Source organism: Aricia agestis, chromosome 19, assembly GCF_905147365.1.
Source record: "Aricia agestis chromosome 19, ilAriAges1.1, whole genome shotgun sequence".
NCBI classification, from domain to species: domain Eukaryota; kingdom Metazoa; phylum Arthropoda; class Insecta; order Lepidoptera; family Lycaenidae; genus Aricia; species Aricia agestis.
In genome coordinates, this window is record NC_056424.1 from 9,174,648 (window position 1) to 9,196,417 (window position 21,770).

At 35.9% G+C, this 21,770-nt stretch overlaps 1 protein-coding gene across 3 annotated transcripts in view; it reads left to right on the forward strand.

The window, feature by feature from the left end:
* Positions 1-1,230: 1,230 nt before the first annotated feature.
* LOC121736332 overlaps positions 1,231-21,770 on the forward strand; it is a 209,075-nt gene continuing 188,535 nt past the window's right edge. For all 3 annotated transcript variants that reach the window (XM_042127448.1, XM_042127449.1, XM_042127451.1), the window contains exons 1-2: positions 1,231-1,292; positions 13,267-13,684. In XM_042127448.1, coding sequence (XP_041983382.1) covers positions 13,348-13,684 — 337 coding nt within the window. In that variant the 5' untranslated portion in view covers positions 1,231-1,292; positions 13,267-13,347. The remainder of the gene's footprint in view (positions 1,293-13,266; positions 13,685-21,770) is intronic.

The window sequence follows — 21,770 nt, forward strand, 5'->3', positions numbered from 1 at the left end:
GCCGCGGGCTAAAGTTTGTATGATAATAGATCTAATATGTCTACAGATGGTACAAGTACTAAAGAGGCAGTCACATGCTAGCTGCAAGACGTATGTTATGCTAATAAAATTTAACCCTCCGCTGCACGCTGGTGGACACAAAGAGTATATCTGACGAATATCCATAAAATACCCACGGAGGATTTTTTTATCTTTAAACGGCCTTTATAGTTATTATTATAAGGCCTCGTTATAATTAAGTGTTATAGTTAATTAGGCCGCATGTTTAAGTGCCAAAAAACAATAAGTTGCATTCCTGGAGTGCTAGCAAAAGCGGAAACGAAACATCAGGTTAAGCATACATTTCCGCCACACGATGGAAAGAGAGTTTTCTACTCTCCTTCCGTCTTAAGAATTTCGAAGACGTCATGTGACGCTTAAGGTGGCAAAAAAACTTTTCTTTTCAAAAGTGGAAAACATTTTAAAGAGAAACAATTTATCAGTTGAGTTTGCAGTAATGAAAAATAATATTTCTCCCCAATATGACCGACTGCATTTGCCGGTCGCATTTCTTACGGCACTCATTTGACAAAATCTACCTCGACATTAATAACCTTCGTTCGGTGTTAAATTTCGATTTTTCTTATTATAAACAATCACGCGAAAACCGACCCTATTCCCACTACAAAAAACACTTATTTACCTTTCAATACATTCGAGCTTTGTACTAGCTAATATGAGCCGTGGAAAGCAAACACTATATTCAGAAAAATGGCGCCGACACGCGAATATGCCCCTTACAATTAGCCGCATAAGAACGATTGTTACGTCGAGCTTCATAACAATTATAACGTAATCGAATTCGGACATTTGTGTTCGATGCACACATTTGCAATTTTTCCTCATCTCCCAATTATGATCATTGAAAAATGAGCTCTAAATTGAGGGAATACAGTTGAAAATTACGTAAAAGGAAAAATATACTGTAAATGTGACTTGTGAGACTGTTAGCGTGCATTCGCTTTCCCAGCTTACATTCTTAGGGTTGGAAAATCATACGAATTAGCGCTCCAAATTGATTCGTATTAGCTCACATTAGGGTCCAAATTCCATTGACGGTGTTAGCGGAGTTAGGTCGTGTCGGAGGTCACGGGGAGCGGCGGCCGAGGGCTCAAAGGGGTAGGGTAGGGGGAGGGGAGCGCGGGGCAGCTAAAGGCTTTCCAGGTCTACTACGTTAGTGGGACCGCGTCCGTCGAGTCGCCCGCACGTATGGCGCGCTATGGAACGCGCGGGCAAATTTCGATTTTTTTTAAGTATTATATTTATATACCCTAACACTACCCTTAAGACTCTGTGTGTGTGACTTGGACGTATTTGGGATTGGTAGCGGGAGGTAACACCCACGACTATTATGACCTAGTTATAACTTAGTTATAATGTAACTTATAAATATTGATACTATAGACGTTGTGAAGGCGCCGTATGCACAAATTGTATACGAAATTGCAGTTTTCGTATACGATTTGGTGTTTGTGCTTCTTATGTAATCGCAAAATATGTTTAAGTCCAAACACGTACAATTCTTTGAGACACACGTAAGCATACATTTCAGCTTACAAATGTTGATTTAAACCTGAATGTAACTTTATATTCGATTAAAATATTTTATTTAAAAAAAAAAACTTAAGGCTGTTTAGCATTATATGTTTGCATGTTAGGATTACTATTGTGAAAAAAAACATTTGGCGCGCGGCAAACCCCTGGTACACCAATGGCGGGAAAAGGTGTACGTATTAAAATTTCATTAAGCCTGTACTACCAACAAGATCCTTTATTATGAAACGGCTAACCTGAACTTAGAGCGTTGACCTATTAACATTAAATTTTATTTGGTAAAACGTAATGTCAACATAAGAATCGATTGAAGTTAAATTTAAGTTGTCTGGGATGAATGTTACATACGGGTTTTGGCGGTATACTGTAGGTATTTTAACAAGGATAAATAGATCTAAAAGAATCTGGTATATAACACTCTTATGTAACGGTTTTTGTTCAAACTCCTCCGAAACGGCTGGACTGATTTTAATGAAAGTTTGTGTGATTAGACTGGGTAGGTCTCAAAATCGACTAACATGTATTTTTCATACCCCAATACTCTATATAATATAAACCATTATGTGTTGAAGCGAATTATATAAAATAGCCAAGCAATGGATTATTAAAATCCCAAACTACCGAACAGTCTAGTTAGAGCAGAATATACATAGAATAATAAAGAATCCTAATGGAAATTCTTATTCGGAAAGTTGCAAACTTGTACAACGTAGATCTACGCTTAAGCACTCCCAACTAAAAAGATAACGGGAACAGGAATGCTGGCGCTAATTATGATTAATGAAATAAAATATCAATCTTTGCTGTGGGCTTCAATTCTAGTTTCAAAACTCAAATATGGGAGAACCGCGGTAAGTCCGCCATTTTTGTTAAAATTTACATATTTTTGTAATACTTTTATTTCTGTGCAAATAAAGTGTAATTAATAACTTTATCCTTTGACGAGTTTGAAGCTATGATGATCGATGTTTGCAATTTTGTTACATCGCAATTTGTTTATTGCAAAAAAATTTTCTGGGATAAAAACTATCCTACGTCTTTTCCCAGTATTTATTCATTAGGTTGGGAAAAAAATCGCATTTCTTCATTATAATCACTCATTTTAACAATAAGAAAAACAAATGAAATCTCATAATTTACCTAATTTGAATTTGGAATTGTCTTCTGTAAAATTAAAACTTTTTAATGATACCAAAATCAGCCAGATACAATTGGTATAGCCCAAGAGATTTTATGACAAGTTCATACATACTTTAATGCGAAAAGACTTTTCCCCAACCTATTAAAATATGTACAATATTTCGTCAAAGTCCGTTAAGCAGTTTAATCGTAAAGAGGTAATAGGCAGATGGAACTTGTCTATGTCCTTTCTCGGGACTCAAAGTATCTCCATACCAAATTTCAGGAAAATCGGTTCAGCGGTTTGGGCGTGAAGAGGTAACAAACAGACAGACAGACACATTTTCGTATTTATAATATTAGTATGGATGTTAATCTAGTTTATATAACACATTGTCGGCACAAATCGATGAGCAACAAAAGTTTGTTTGAGATTAAATCGAACTTGTTCTCAAAGGATAACGACTGCCGTTAAAATAATTGCATTCTAACGGTACAGCCTCTATAGCTCAGCTACTGGCGACTGGCGTGCTATATAATTGTTCTATAAAAACCAGATGAGATGAGAAAGCGCCTTCGTGGTCTAGTGGTATAGAGCGCGGCTCTTGACTCGGAGATCGTGGGTTCGATTCCCGCGTTGGAAACATGTTATTTTCAAGTTTGGTTAGAACAATGCAGGCTGAGCACCTGATTGTCTGACAAGTAAGATGATCCATGCGTCGGATGGGCATGTAAAAAGTCGGTCCTGCGCCTGATCTCTCGCCGGTCGTGTCGGTCTTCCGTCCCACTGGGTTATGAGAGTAAAGGAATAGAGAGTGCTCTTGTGTACTGCGCACACACTTGGGCACTATAAAATTACTCCTGCATAGCTGACCTGGTTTCAATGAAACGGGCCACCGTCACCGAAACCGGTGTGGGAGCTATTATTATTATTAAAAACCAGATCCAACTGTTTTTTATCAGTGGATTGTATAGCTACAAAAATTATCTGATAAAAACAGTTGGTTAAGCTGTTAGGTTATATTTTCAGTTAGTGCAAAATATGCAATTAGTATACAATATTTAGAGCCTGTTTCACCACTTCCTGATAAAGTGCCAGATAGGCTATCCACAACTTTTTTGACAGATTCTCCATACTCTAACTGTCAAAGTAATTGGTGGATAGCCTATTCGGCACTTATCAGGAAGTGGTGAAACAAGCCCTTATATTGTACATTATATTATGTACACCGACAGCCTACAATCCTAAAAGTAATAGTTATTATTCATCAAATCGAAAAAATAAACACGATCCAAATTAGGCCATACATTCTCGGGTACAAACGAGACAAAGATTTTTTTTTTTTATGAAATTAGGGGGCAAACGAGCAAACGGGTCACCTGATGGAAAGCAACTTCCGTCGCCCATGGACACTCGCAGCATCAGAAGAGCTGCAGGTGCGTTGCCGGCCTTTTAAGAGGGAATAAGTTAATAGGTAAGGGGAGGGTAGGGATGGGAAGGGAAGGGAATAGGGGAGGGTAGGGAAGGGAATAGGGTAGGGGATTGGGCATCCGGTAAACTCATTCACTCGGCGAAACACAGCGCAAGCGCTGTTTCACGCCGGTTTTCTGTGAGGACGTGGTATTTCTCCGGTCGAGCCGGCCCATTCGTGCCGGAGCATGGCTCTCCCACGTCAAAAGATTTGTTCTTTGATCCAGATTGTTCTTACTATCTGAAAATTTTATTAAAATGCAATTTTATACAATTTTAAAAATATGCAAAAAAGTCGCCAAAAATAGCTAGTTATTGCAAACTTCTACGATATTTCGTAGCTCGTAGCACTCGTAGCTATTCGTAGAGGCTCTACGCCGTAGCACCGTAGCTCTACGGGATGACGTAATAGTTGGTTTTCGTGATTTAATATGTCGAGCTGGCTAATATAAATGACAACTCGTATTTTTCCTTATACTATACTAAAATAAAATACTGCTTTCACTCGTTTTTAGTGACTTAATATTAATTGATTTTGAAAGTAATAAAATACATAACATTTCGAATTTATGACATAAAAAAATTGTAAGTATATTTTAGCAATTTTGTGAATTATCTTTTAGTTCTAAATGTGCCTCTAGAGTCTAGGACGATCAATTTTAATGTGCAACATCATTGAACAATTTATTTGACAATAAGATTGAAAGGCGGGCGTTCAATATTAACTGTAGACTGTCAATATTATTGCATAATACGTGATACTGCGCAATAAAATTGGTTGTCCAGGGCCCCGCTAAATCAATATTCTAAAATAAAACTGAAAAATCTTAGTAAAAGTTTCAATTATTACCAAACTAAAGTAAAAATTGATATTTTAACATTGGTTAAGTTAAAAATTGGAAATATATCTGTACTTTTTTATAACGTACACTACTGAATAACAATTTTACTATTCTATTGTTATTTAGCATTTAGGACCTGTTTCACCACTTTCTGATAAAATGCCTAATAGGTTATACACAACTTTTTTGACAGATTCTCCATACTTGACCTGTCAAGTTAATTGGTGGATAGCCTTATCAGGAAGTGGTGAAACAGGCCCTTAGTCTCACGTAATATTATTAGTGATAGCCAAGGGTAATATTGCACTGTAACGCAGGCTTTTTGTTCGGGTCTAGACCTGTCAGTATCCAGCTCAAATGTTCCCCAATTTCCCAAAGAAAAACGTCACTGATAAAACAACTGTGCTCCGAATTTGAGTGAATTTTTATTCTCACTATTATGACAGGAATGTAGGTTGCGTTAAATTTTTTATGAGCCCTCCTTTTGTATGATTCGAGCTTGTGTAGCGACGGAATAAATTTATAGTTATTTATATATCGCTTTATCAATCAGAACCTGCGTGACATAAAGTTTATTATCAAAGTTTCGAAATTAGATTTATGCTCGAGTATTAAAAAAAACTCAAGAAAAAGTTGTGATGAAACAAGAACATAAATTCTAATATTAAACAGATATAACAATATTGTAGCACTAATAATTCACTTTAATCCAAATTAATCGATAATAATATTATATATGTCGTAGGATGATTTGATAAATCGAATTTTCGCGAAAATTCTAGGGATTTCGCGAAAACACGGATTTATCAAATCATCCTACGACATATATATACGTAAGTGTGTCTGTCTGTCTGTTACCTCTTCACGCCCAAACGGGATGCTTTTTCGGTCCCAGGAACCGATTTTGCTCCAATTATTGACATCTAATAATTTCATTCTGATTAATTTTTCTAGTTGTTAAGTCTTACCAAATGCTGCATTGTGTTTTAATAATAATGTTGTGCATGTCTCTAATTGATATGAATGCTGTAAAAGGACCCAGTTGTTTGCCTAATAAATAAATAAAATAAATAAATTTGGTATGGAGGTACTTTGAGTCCCGGAAATGGACAATGGACATAGGATACTTTTTATCCCGAAAAAATGTACGATTCCCGTGTGATAAATGAGTTTTGGCGCAAAGGAGTTGCAGGCGTCATCTAGTATTTATCTATATATATGAAATTTAAAGGTGACTGACTGATTGACATAGTGATCTATCAACGCACAGCCCAAACCACTGGACGGATCGGGCTGAAATTTGGCATGCAGGTAGATGTTATGACGTAGGCATCCGCTAAGAAAGGATTTTGACAAATTCCAACCCCAAGGAGTTCAAATAGGGGATGAAAGTTTGTATATAATAATACTTTCTAACGCGAGCGAAGCCGCGGGCAAAAGCTCGTTTATCTATAAATGTCATTTATTTATACAAAGATCAAAACATATAACGTAAGAACTCTTTACTGCGAATTCTTTATTCAACGTTTAATGTTCTCCTTTTTCTATCTCGTTTGCGAGGGCTCTCTGTAAAGACGAACCCGATTCATCCGATCGAATTAAGCCACGACTTTAAACCTATTTCTCTAATGAGGTAAATAGAAGTATTGAATTTCTGTAAACTATCAAAGAGTCTGCGAGTGTATGCTTAGAAAGGGGTCAGGAAGTTTGCTTAGTGATATATCTATAGTGGTAATAAGTGTAGGTATAAATTGATATTTATAACTCAGGCCATATTATATTGAATTCATTTTCATTTTTTTTAAGTTTAAAAAAAATGAAAATGAATAAAATGTAGTTAAACTAGATGACGCCCGTAACTCCATTGCTCAGAAAGTCATAATATATCACGTGGAGACCGTAAATTCTAGGATAAATTGTCCTACGTCCTTTTCCGGGACTCAAAGTATCTCCATACCGAATTTCAGCAAAATCGGTTCAGCGGTATGGGCGTTAAGAGCTAACAGACATACAAACCAACAGATAGGGAGACAGGAACTTTCGCACTTATAATATTAGTATGAAATATCTATTCACCTCATTCAAAAATCTAGGCGCTACCGTTTAACAAACATACAGTAAAATTGATACATATTTCCATCCGACCTAAAATATTAAAGCATCGATAAACAATATACTGATGAAATTTTTCATTCATTTTAAAATAAACAGCAAGCATTATTGATAACAATCTATTCAAAACAGAGAAACGCTCCGTTTAGTGAAAAATGTTTAGTAAATACCAAATTCAGCAGTTCCAAATATTATGGAATATAGCCCAGAATATATTTTGAAAATATCCCAAACTTTTATCTAATGAAAGACGACCATTGGATGGAGTCCAAAAATAATTGGCTATGTGCTAGTTTCAAAACGCCGAGCGATGTAGTAAGCTCATAAGGTCCAGTTTATACTACTATCTATGTCTGTAATATGCATACGTGCAATAGGTCTACCAGAATCTCATGGCAAATTTAGATGGGAGATTTTCAAAAAATATGCTTAATCATTGGATATTTTTTTACATTTGCATGTATCACACACATAATCACCCGCTATAAGGAAAAAAAAGTATCAAACGTTTTGCTCCAATTTTCCCAGTATTGGTATTTGGTAGCGTCAAACTCCGTGGTGATATAATGTTACTATTGTGCGGGAACCGTACATTTTTCTGAGATAAAAAGTATCCTATGTCCTTTCCCGGGACTTAAAGTATCTCCATACCAAATTTCAGTCGTCGCTATTTGTGCGTGAAGAAGTTATAGTTGGACACACTGTCCCATTGTTAATATAAGTATGAATAGATCTTAAGCTCCCAATTATACCGAGTCAAGTCCTAAACTGAAATCGTAATTTATTTAGCTAGCTTGAGTTAAATCAATTAGCTAGTCCACTGACAAATGACGTCACGATGACAGTTGAAACGTGCGGGCCTGGCTCTAAACTGTGTGCTCGACATTAACAGCACAAAAGACGGCAAATAGCTCATTATCGTCATTGTTAGCGACACAAAGAAATGTGTTTCGTATCACTGTAGCGGGAACCCGCGACTAACCGTGTTTTTTACAAATAAATATTATAATGATAACAAACTTTATTCCCTTTTTGAAAACATTACACAACCATACTTAAAACAACAAAAAAAACTTAACAGGTGTCAAGGGACACCCGAATGGAACGAAGTTATTTGCTATGTTCAAAAAATAATATACATATTATACACTCAAAAAATAAATTAAATAATCTGCCAAGTGCGAGTCGTACTCGCGCACGAAGGGTTCCGTACTGTTATAAAGGAAAAATAGGCGAAAAATTGTGTTTTTGTATGGGAGCCCCCCTTATTTTTTATTTTATTTTAATATTATTCTTAAATATTGAAGTAGACATATAATTAAGGCCTTTTTGAAGATATCAAGTGCCTACCTATTGCCATTATTGATATCGAGCAAAAAAGGCCAAAAAAAATCATGTTTGTTATATGGGAGCCCCCTTTAAATATTAATTTTATTTTGTTTCTAGTATTTGTTGTTATAGCGGCAACCGATATACACAATCTGTGAAAATTTCAGAACTCTAGCTACAGCGGTTACATACAGCCTGGAGACAGACAGACGGACAAACAGACGGACAGACAGACAACGAAGTCTCATGAATAGGGTCCCGTTTTCACTCTTTGGGTGCGGAACCCTAAAAACGCCATCTATTGAGGCCCAGGAATACTAACAATGCGTCGCTGCTTATTTAAAAAAAATGCCATCTAGTTGACGTACAGGAATACTTGCTATCAACGCCCTCTGCCCCTAACATGCAGGTACTTATAAAAAAGTGTCGAGGTCAAATCAAGGTCAAATATCGTTCTATCTAGCCTTTAGATTTACGCCGCACACGCGATAAGGAACTTCGTTCCAGTAAAATTACAACTCAATAAAAAACAAAATAATAAATATTATACAGAAATTAAACAAACAAAAGAAATAATTAAAATAATAATAAAATATTTTTTTAATTTATGGCAGTGTAATGCCAATAATAGGTAAAGGGCGAATTACCCCACCTTTGGCAGTCATCCCGTTATTGGCACCTTAGATTTTAACAGGATTCTAAATGCATCATCCGATAAAAACTTTGGTGTATGCGAGGTGAAAAATACGACAGTAAGAGCAGGGTAAGATAAGAAGTTATGAACTTACACAGATAAACTTTTGCGGATTAATTCTATCTTATTTTGGAATATTTTGCGGCGCGAAAAGTTCATAGGAACAGCTTAATGAGGTTAATTTTAAACATAAACAAGGCTCTCCGTTGTTTAAATTCTAGGAATTTTATTTCAAACTTCGGTTTTTATTCAGTTTTAGATGCTCTTAAAATCTAACTTATATTTTATTTATATTTTTACTAATTTCATACCACGGCTGTAGGTACTTTTTTACCCTTTAAGGAGTGAGCACACTGAGACGGGCCGTGCCGGGGCTCAGCGTGCCGGGGCTCATCGCGAAAATCCGCCTCCATACAATTTGTATGGAAGCGGATGCGCGTATCGCACACTGTGTCGGGGCGCAGCGAATTTCCGCTTCCATACAAATTGTATGGAGGCGGATTTTTGCGATGAGCCCCGGCACGCTGAGCCCCGGCACGGCCCGTCTCAGTGTATTCACTCCTTTAGGGGTGTCAAATCACACAAGTTATCGAGAAATTACAACGGATCCAGATCTGACCAGTAAATTCATCCATCTACATAAAATATGAAAATGAATTCTTTTTAGTCTCTATAAAACTCAAGAATGTCTGAACTGATTTTGATAATTTTATTCTTGAAATATTTGTGGAAGTCCATTTTTTCAAGTTGGTTTAAAATGCGGTGCAAAAATTCAGATTTTAAGAAGTTAACGGGTCATCTAGTTACGTATTATATAGCTCTAACTGCCGCAGTCAGAGTGGAACATTGTTATTAATTCAAAATTTTGACATAAGCCCCATACATTATCTGTCAAATTCTTCATTAAATTCAAGGTTAATCGTAATTAAATGTCTCTGAGTACGGCGGATAGTCTCTATATTCCCCCATCAGCTAAGCTATAGAGTATAGACCATATTGTACGCGAGTGGTCTAAATATAAACCATTGATGTAGGACCCTCTAAGGTTAAAACTTAGTCATGAAAGAAAGGATAATGTCCAAAGTCAGCTTACTTTCAGCCTGGCGACAGATCAATGACTTATAAAAGACCATACCATAAATAGCGAAATGTCAAATCATGCCCACATTAGCGTGGTGCGTGTGTTGACCGGAAGTCGCCATATTTTATTAATAGCCGACGAAGGGGTTTGGCATATTGATATATTACCGGGAAGTGTAGAAACTAGGTTTAGGGAATTTGTATCGAAAATCTCGAAAAGCCTGCTGGAACAAAATGGCCAGAACATAAACCATACTTATATACTTAACATTATAAATGCGAAAGTGTGCCTGTCTGTCTGTTACCTCTTCACGCCCAAACCGCTGAACCGATTTTGCTGAAATCTGGTACTCTCCATACCAGATTTCAGCAAAATTGGTTCAGCGGTACTTTGAGTTCCGGGAAAGGACATAGAATATTCTTATCCCGGAAAAATAGACAGTTCCCGCGCAAAACTGAATTTTGGCGCAACGGAATTGCAAAATCTTGTATTTTATACTGTCGAATTGAGAAACCTCCCCTTTTTTGGAAGTTGGTTAAAAATAGAATTCTCTTTTTATGTAGCCTCGGCTTTGTTCCTGAATATTTAACTCGTGATCAAGTTTAGTGAGATTAATTATAAAATAATTCGATTTCGTCTGCCAGTAATTAAATTCGGGTTTGGCTGGAAGTGCCGACGTTGGCTAACTTGGTACTGTTAAATGCATGTTTTTACTCGCGATTTTACAATGAAAAAGCCAATCCATACTAACAATACGAATGTCTGTTTGTATTACCTCTTCGCGCCTAAACCGCTAAACCACTTGTGATAAATTCGGTATGGAAATAAAGTTACGGGAAAGAATATAATAAAGGGAAGGAACATTTTTGTATGGAGCCTGGCATCAATCTAGGCCGCCGCCATCTTGATTTTTTTCATTTTTTGAAAAAAAAACCAAGATGGCGGCAGCCTAGATATGCCATTAAGGTTCGTACCCCTTTGAAAAAAACAGCAAAGTGCGAGTCGAACGAAAGCAAAATAGGCCAAAATGTTTGTTTTTTCTATGGGTTTATATATTATGGTTTCCCTTAAATTTTAATTTAATTACCATCCAACGTGGCAATGCTGTCAGCTTGCTGGGCACTCTGCCAGATGGGGACGACTTGGGCAAGTTTTTTTTTTTATAGTTTTATATTTAAAGTTTGTATATATATCTGTATATATTTTAGATTGTATCTGTATATATTTTAGATTGTATTTTAGTGCTTAGATTTCTATCCTATTATTCTTAATATTTATTATTATGTTGTTCTCCAATAAACTTTTTATTTATTTTTAATTTTATTATTATTTATTAAAGTACACATGTAATTTAGAATTTTGTGAAATTTTGTAAGTGCCTATCTGTTGCCATTATTGACATAGAGCGAAAAAGGCCAGAAAATCCTTGAATATAAATATTATTTTGTTTTTAGTATTTGTTATAGCGGCAACAGATATACACAATCTGTGAAAATTTCAGAAGTCAAGCTATAGCTGTTCTTGAGATACAGCCTGCAGGAGACAAACAGACAGACAGACGGACAGACAACGAAGTCTCAGTAATAGGTTCCCGTTTTTATCCTTCGGAACCCTAAAAATACAAAAAAAACACTACCCTAAAAATACAAAAAAAAAACACTATAAAGCAAAGGAAACAAACCTCAGATTTGATTCGAATAAATTAATGTTTCGTAATAGCGTTATTCGAACATTGGATTTTTATCTCGTTGAAGAAAAAAGAATAATATAAAAGTCTTTATTGTTCTGGTTTTAATGAAATTTCCCCTAAAATTGAGGAAGTTTCGAGAACCGAAGTAATATACATTTTGAATGACGACAAAGTTAAATAGCGTATTAGCGAATTTGTTTAAGGCTTTCTTAGATTTTTGTATCTTTCATATTATTATTAATTATGTTAATATTTATTTAAAATACAATTTGGTTGAATTTGATGACATATTTGCCGGCATGGAACGGAGTTGCATTTAAACTTGAAGTTAGCAAAATGATCACTTTCTACGCATTTTTTATTATATTTTGGATTCTAACATAGGCTACATTTCATTACACTAATGTGTCAGTTCCAACATTTAGGTCTAAATAATAGTTTAAGTCAAGAGTACCAAGGTTTTAGAACCCTACTACTATAATTTAAGCTAGATTTTACATTTTAAAACTTATCTCGTGAGATCCAAATCTACTTAAGAGAGGTAAAAGAGTAATTACATTAATGTACAGAGGCGTCCAAGTCACATAATATTACACAAAGTCTACAGAGGGTACAAAGCATAATTTTTGTTTGTTTAGTTTTGTAGCTAGGAGTTATGTTTATAATTTGACCAGTTTGGAAATATACTAGAAAATATCATAAGAATTTTTAATTAAAAATATTTATAGCATATTTGGATAAGATTTTCAATGTTACAGTGTTTATGATTTGATATTCTAACTCCCTCATTATTGAGAAGATTAATACTGTGTAAGCTAACATAGTATAATCTACCCAACTAGGATAATAAAGTTATACAATGTTCTGTTTTAGTCTAATATGTTACAGAAGTGGCATTATAGACAAGGACAAAACGATCACAACTATAAAGTCAGGGCCCCGCTACCTTATGTGCAATGTGTGCAATGCACACGGGCGCCGTCCTCTTGGGGCGCCAAATCGCCATCATTAGGGGCGCCAAAACCAAGGGCCCAAAAAATTTTCCTTAGAAAGGGGCGCCAAAATTTTTTTTTTTGCACACGGGCGCCAGAAGCCCTTACGGGGGCCCTGTATAAAGTATACGTATACACAGCGTATATTTTAATTAGTAGATTACTAATAAATAATAATAATATTACACATCGTAATAGTGGTCTGGTAGTTGTTAAAATATGTCGAACGAAAATGCTCAGACTGGTCATTTTATTCTTGTTATACAAACCTGAAGTAATAAATTTCTATTACTTACCTTTTTTGTTATTGGTGGTAGTTATATGTAGTTAATTTTGTCCTCAGGCATAAATATTATTGAATATACAAGTTTTCGGTACACATACAAGTCAATTATGTAAACATATCATTAAACATAAGCGATAGATGAATAACGAAAATGACACGGGAATGGATGAACACTTTCTACGAGTGCCAAGAATGGGGGTGATCCTATCGATGCTTGGACTATGGGGGCTGCGGTGTCCGGTGCTGGGACTGTGGGGGTCGCGGAGTCCGATGGAAGGACTGTGGGGGTCGCGGAGTTCGATACGGGGACTGTGGAGGTTGTGGGGACTGTGGGGAGTGGGGCTGGGGCTGATGATGCTGGCGGTGGTGGAGGGGAGCGAGTTTCCTGAGCGGGAGTGCTGTGATCCTGTGTATCCACCGAATACAGCGACCACGGCGGCGGCGCCGGTCACCCATCCTGTCAGCAAGGTTTCAGGTATGTTGCTTAACTTTTTTGTAATATAGGGACCGTGCCCCACCGTTCAGACTATTGTTGCCAATCTTGTACTTGACCATTAGTGCCATCTTTAGTTTCTGCAATACCATTTGTTCATATTTTAGATACGCCTTTATTATTCTAAATATTAATGTTGTAAATATAAACATGTTGTTTTTTAAATTTCATTCTTAATATAATGTTAAAAATGTTGAGTTACATCTTCTTGTGACCTGAACTGGGCGACGGTAGTTGCTTACCATCAGGTGACCTGTCTGCTCGTTTGCCCCCTTATTTAATTTAAAAAAAAACTAAATATTTTAATTTGCGATGGCCGCGCCACAATTATTTTAAAATAACTCAGTGAATGTTTTTCGACAAATAAGTTTTTTGCAGTGTCTCTACAGTTTTTCTTCGAATATGTAAACACTTTATAAATTACCTGCGATTACTTCTTTAATATTAACCGACATTGTCAAAAAGTCAAAAATGCTTTATCATGCGCCTTTACCAAACAAATTGTACTTAATGAAGGCTGACATGGCACGGGGTTCACGCGTGTTGGGAATTTGACCCAAATCGGTGCTCACCACGTGGATAAAGACGACATTACCGACGGAAATTCATTAGCGATTTATTACTTACTAGCTATTTGACCGAGATTTGCTCGGTATTCGATAAAACACGAATTAAATGACATTTTCTAAAAATGATTCCTAGCTAGATCGACTTATCGCCCCCGAAACCCCCTATCTAAATTTCATGAAAATCGTTGGTGCCGATTCCGAGATTCCAATTATATATACAATAATTGCTCGTTTAAAGATATAAGATATAGTCATGAGCTATATGGATTAGAAATATTAAAATACGATAGCATAGAATGATCACTCTCAACTTGCATCATGACCTGCCCGAGTATGAGAGCTAAGAAAAAGTAGCTTTGGAGTGCATTTTGTGGAATCCTCAGTGGAATCATTATTTGACAATACAGTCTGTCAAGAAAGATTACACGCAATACAAAATTTTTTTGAAATAAGGGGGCTAACGAGCAAACGGGTCACCTGATGGAAAGCAACTTCCGTCGCCCATGAACACTCGCAGCATCAGAAGAGCTGCAAGTGCGTTGCCGGCCTTTTAATAGGAAATAGGTTAATAGGGGAGGGTAGGGAAGGAAATGGAATAGGGGAGGGTAGGGAAGGAAAGGGAATAGGGGAGGGTAGGGAAGGAAAGGGAATAGGGGAGGGTAGGGAAGGGAATAGGGTAGGGGATTGGGGCTCCGGTAAACTCACTCACTCGGCGAAACACAGCGCAAGCGATGTTTCACGCCGGTTTTCCGTGAGAACGTGGTATTTCTCCGGTCGAGCCGGCCCATTCGTGCCGAAGCATGGCTCTCCCACGTATAAAAATTCTAATCGTAATCACGCTCAAAATGTAGTTTCTTTTCTTTGTATTTCCATAGAGAACGCTTATACGCTTTAAATATTATCACCTTGCACATTTTTAACAAGCTTTGGTACACTGATGCCGTTTTCATAGGAATCGTCAGCTGACAAGCGTTCCATTGCATCCCACATGCAAAATGAAGTGAGTGTCAATTATCTATTTCTCAAGTGATATTTTACGTGCAAAACGAGCCTGTAGGTCTGTTTAGGGAAGATGAGTGTTATTTTTAAAAGAGGTGAGGAAACACAGGGTTAACTTCAATTTGGATGGTGCAAATCGGCCTTAATAATTTCATTACATTTCAATCAAAAAGTGATGAAACTTTTCGATCAATTTTCCAGCTCATAATCTGTATAATCCCAATTATCTAATCCATTTATATCAACATTAATCATAAAACAATAAACATTTGCGGACGATTCTCGTAATTACTGTAAAATTAACAGCAATAAAGCGACGGTCCGGTTAAAGTCCGGTTAAAAGTTAATTTTCATGGGGCGATTTGTTGGCGAATGACCCTTTAATGGCGTACGCCAAATTGCATACTGCACGTGCACATAATGGCGTTTACAAAGAAAACACAGATTAAATCTATTAATTTCAATGTTAGGACCTTGATGAATATAAAAAGTATTAATAAAGGCAAACGAGCAGATAAATCGCTAATTGTTAAAATGACGTCCTTTTATTTATTTTTATGATTGTAAACCTTTATTGCCACTTATTAACTGTCGATAAAAAATCCGACGAATTACAGCGGCCTATCCGAAAACCAGCGTAGAACATAAAGTTAATATACCTACGGACTAGAGGAACAAAGGCCTGAGCAAGAGAGATGTCACTATCAGTAACACTGCGTGGTAAAAAGAGACGTGTGATACATGACAGCAGCACTCTGTTTTTGACGTCCAATCGGCACGTGCCGCACGTTGACAACTTAATGTCATAGAAACCATGTTCAATCATGCTTGTGTAAGTGTATACGTACACATATTTTTACACACAGATGAAACCAATTTCGGTTACGTTTGACAGCTCGAGATTGTTGCTCTATTCCGCTAGGTATATTAACTTTATGGCGTAGAATCAATACGATTTTGTAATCTGCTGGGCAAGATTCTTATACGTAGAAAGTCACTTCGATTGCAGGCTGTGGATATGGCACTCATGTTTAAAGCTCATGAGACATCCTGCTGTCGCATCGACATTCGAGGTATGAGAATCCCCGGTAGGTATCAAAGTGTTCTCTTTTACTAGACGTTACCTATGGTGCTCCCACACCACCGTTAGAAAATGTTTACTAACATAAAAACATTTAATAACAAATGCTGTCAATTGTTACATTTTGTTAGGAACTATTACATGTTTTAAGTTCTCCTACACTAATAAAAAATGTTTACTAATGTTTACTAACACTTTATAACAATTTAAATCTGGTATTGGCTCACCGCATACCCCGTCGTCCTTTATAGAAGGTTTACAAACAAAAGATAACACAATATGTTTTATTTTGCTATAATTTGTTTTGCTATAATTTGTTAACATTTACGTTTACTAAACATTTTCTAACATGAAAACAATTTTTATCATTTTTTAACATTTGTGATTAAATGTTTGCTAACAAATGTTTACTAACGTTACAAAACATTTTCTAACTGCGGTGTGGGAGCACCATTACTTAGCGTTATTTCACACAGATTTTTGGGAAGACCGTATCTCTCCAGCTGTTTCCACTAGCACCTTTCCACGCTAAAATTCATGATATACTGCATTAAAATCATCAAATATTAACCAGAACAAAATTTCACAATTTCAATGCGTTCTTATGATGTTATAAAATAAAATGATGTTTTATAATGAGTTAACTGCTAGTGAATACAGCATAAGTACTGAATACTTATGCATTTATTTTGCATTTCCATTCTGCATAAAGTATTTCATTTTAAAATCGAAATTACCAACAATAACGCAACAATTCAAGTTTAAATTAGGTGTTTAAAGTATTTTTCTACTTTATTGAACTGTTTTAAAGTCATAATATTATGCATAAATAATAATAATTGTATTTTTTAACACGGAGAGCACCTGTGTTAATTTGGTATCTGTTACCACCATAAGATTGACTGATAGAGAAAATCCTATGGCTTCGTTACAGGCTTCAGCACTGCTACTTTCACAGTGATCTCTGCGAAATCTATGAAATAATGCCACGCTGTGCAAGGGACATAATATTATACACATCCTTAAGTGCTGTCACCTAATTTGCTACACCCTGTATACAAAATTGGTTTTTGAAGTAGGAACGTTATTTTACAAAAAAAAATGCAGAAATAAAATGATCTGTTGATTGTAGGTCGTGATTCGGCTAAGTTTTTGACCCAGTTGGGTAAGATGTGTCGAGTGCGCACCGCTCGTGTAACTTCGTAACGTCATATTATATTATGACCACTGAGATTATATTATATACATAATAAGTATAATTATTAATTATGTTATACTAGATTATTCCCGCGGCTTCGCCCATTCTAAGAACGACACAATTTCAGGAAAAAAAAATTGAGTATGTGAGAAAAATAAAATACATAATACATAAAAATAACTTTTTACACATAAAATAAAGCCTATGTCACTCAGGATACATTAGCTTTCTATCGGTGTTAAAATATTTGCAATCTAACCAGTAGTTTCAGAGTTTACCTCCTACAAACGAAAAACAAACTTTACCCCTTTATTATATTAGTGTAGAAATGTGTAGATCACGCGAGATATAAAAATAGTTAACAAATAATAAGCTTTAAAGACACAGGAAAAATATCTCATGTCTTAACTAATCAAAGTATCTCAATTTTAAATTTACCATTTATTAAAATTAGATCCGAACATTACAACAACACTTATAAACATCGAAGTAAAATGTAATTCTTATAGTGCCGCTACTTATAGCCCGGCCGCACATTGTCCGAAATTTCTTATCAGAAACAGTTGAACGTCCGCGCTGTCTCTTACATTTTGTACTGAGCCGAGTGAGCTTGAACTCGCCGGATATTTCGGATAGTGTGCGGGGTGGCGGTCCGGCGAAATTCAACTGATTCTGATCAGAATTTGGACAATGTGCGGCCGGACTTAAAGTGATCTATATATATAAGGGACAAATATACAACCTAAAGTATTATTTTTACTTTGTTATGGTGCAACAATACAATGAAGCGTGAAGGTTATTTTTTAGGTTGTGAAGAGAAAACATAGGTTAGTAAAAAATGGCAGATTATTTTAATGAACTGAAATAGGTCTAGTCAAAATGAAGCAAATTTAAAATGTTCATAGATTAAAATGTTATTTATGTTTCTTCTAGAAAATATCTTTATAAGCTTTAAGCTTTCGTTTAAGTCAAGTTTTCAAGCTTAATTAGTAACAAATTAAGCGCTATGTTGCTACTGAGAAAAAGCTTCTTGATATTAAAAGAAAATAGTATTTTAAATTGCACGTTTTAAAAAGGATTTTATCTAAATATTTTGTTTTTAAAGAAAAGTTTCAGTTATAACAGTATTTAAACATTTAATATCACTGCCTTAAATATAATAATTCTTGAAGTGGGTTTTCAAACATACATCTAGTATGTTATATTAATTATAATTATTATATAAATTGTATCGAATAGGCTCCACAACTCCTGGGCCGATTTTGATTAAATTTGGCATAAAATAATGGATATTGTACTAACTTAAACACGATTTATAACTCTATGTAGATTGTTATCCTCTGCACGCACCACAGTAATATTATAAATATGTGTGTATGTCTATCCGAATGTCTGTCTGTCACATCTTCACGTCCAAACCACTGAACCGATATTGCTGAAATTTGGTATGGAGATACTTTGAGTCCCGGGAAAGGACTCATTACCCCAAAAAAGTACGGTTCCCGCACGATAAACAAATTTTGGCTCAATAGAGTGGCGGGCATTATCTAGTTTAACATCAATTATTATGACACAGACTATAGAGTAAACAGTGTCACGGAGCTCACAGCAGCTCGTAGTTTTTCAACAATTTAACTCACAACAAAATAACACTAGTTTTTCTATTTTAAAATCAAGTCAAGTAGGGCAGTAAACGAGTTACAAACACTTTACAATGTCGTCGCCAACTTTATACCAATAACAAGACGGACGAACATTGCACTGTAGTTATAGGTCGTAAACTTGCAAAATTCTTATTACAGGTATAATAAGTACTCATAGCAATCACTAAATAAAAACAGTGGCTTGAGGTTCTTTAAATAATTTATATCGCCATCACATGGTATATCCAAATCCTGACATACAGGCAAGGGCTGTTAAGTATTGCCTTCTTCACTGCTGGCTAAAGGCTTATATTTGTAGATTTGAGGCTATAAAATATAAAAAATAATATTAATATACATTTTTGTTGTTTTGCAATTAAAAGGAAATTATGTGTTTTAGTATGTTTTAAAATGTTTTTTCTCCCCGACTTTTGCCCTTTACTTTATAAATCTGCTTGCAACTTCATAAAATTTGCCAAAGCAAATGAATACCTAGTACCTGGATGGCCGAGCTTTGCTCGGTATAGCAGACACTCATTGACTTCGTGTTACTTAATAACGCCATCTGCTGGTCGTTAAAACAATTAGTTGCTCACAAAATAGTATTATTATTCGCCAATAGATGTCAGGAAGAGTCATATTTTTCAGTTTATCGATTATCGATAAAACACGAATAAAAAGACATTTTCTGAAAATGATTCCTAGCTAGAGCGATTTATCGCCCCCGAAACCCCCTATATACTAAATTTCATGAAAATCGTTGGAGCCGATTCCGAGATTCCAATTATATACAGGGTGTAACAAAAGCAAGTGATAATACTTTAGGGTGTGTACGTGTTCCTTGTAGAGAGTTCACTGTGAAAGTAGCAGCTCTGAAAGACAAAATTCTAAGCTCTCTACGAGGAACACGTACACACCCTAAAGTATTATCACTTATTTTTGTTACATCCTGTATATATATTATATATATTATACAAGAATTGCTCGTTTAAAGATATAAAATAGAATAGCAAATAGATTCCTCGTATACTCTTAATTTAATTTAGAAATGTGTGTAAGTGAATTAAATTTATCTTTTCTGTAACATTAAAGAAATGTACTTTCATTCCGTGTTCAATAGCTCTTTCTTTCACTGCACTCATGTAAGTGAAAGGTTCGATCCTTTAATGTAATATGAGTTTAATCAAATTAAATTGGTATTACTTTTATACGTGGGAGAGCCATGCTTCGGCACGAATGGGCCGACTCGACCGGAGAAATATCACGTTCTCACAGAAAACCGGCGTGAAACAGCGCTTGCGCTGTGTTTCGTCGAGTGAGTGAGTTTACCAGAGGCCCAATTCCCTTCCCTATCCTCCCCTATTCCCTTCCCTTCCCATCCCTACCCTGCCCTATTACCCTGTTCCCTCTTAAAAGGCCGGCAACGCACCTGCAGCTCTTCTGATGCTGCGAGTATCCATGGGCGACGGAAGTTGCTTTCCATCAGGTGACCCGTTTGCTCGGTTGCCACTTCTTGCATTAAAAAAAAATTACTGATTTTGGTTGCTTTATACTATACTACTTTACTATAATATAATAAAGAGGTAAAGTCTGTTTTTTTGTTTTTAGGAGGTAGGTTATCTCTGGAACTACTGATATGATTGCAAAAATTTACCGCAAAATGTATTGCAAAAATCCGATTGAATGCTGGTGTATTCCTGAGTGACATAGGCTATATTTTATGTATCAAAAGTTATGTTTTCCTTTTTTGTGTCAGTTTAAGACGCCTGGCGCCGAATAAAACAGGACGTTTGGCATGTGGGTAGACTTAGATTAGGATGCACATTGCATATTATGTTTTTTTTTTCCTAAAATTATGTCGTTCTCAAAATCCCACGCGGGCGAAGCCGCGGGCAAAAGCTAGTTAGTTAAGATGTTATACTAAATTATTATTTATTTCTTTCTTTCTTTCACCATACAAGTTGGAAAGCCCAAGTGGCGTAGGCACAAAACAAATTAAAAATGTCTTTTGTATGAAATTATGTGCCTCGTTATTTCAATTTTAACAACATAATATAGCTCATGGTGAAAAAAACTCGCAAAATAGCATATCAATGATGATATATCAGGGTTCACCAATTAGTTTCGTTTGGGGTCCGTTTTAAGACATGAAATGACCTTCGCGGTCCACACATTTTATATAAAAAAAAAAATTAAACAAAGGTAGGTAATTACGAAAATTAGTTACAAACACTGACATAATATGTACTACGTAGTACTTACTACCTCAGTGGTTACAAAGGTATTTTTTAGATATCAATGAGAAAAGTAACCATTTTTGTAGCTAAATCTCTCTGAAGTTTGGAGTGAAATATTGGTGCAAGCTATAGATATTGACATTAAATCCTCGAGATGTTGAAGTCCTAAGATGAACGAAGATCATCTTCGAACATGCTTGGTCCGCACACAATGGGTCGGCAGTCCGGATGCGGACCGCCGTCCGCCATTTGGTGACCCCCGATATAGATAATGCCATGTATAAGGCTATTCCTGATCATCCAGCTTATGAATAATGAATATAGATGGACGGAATTATGCT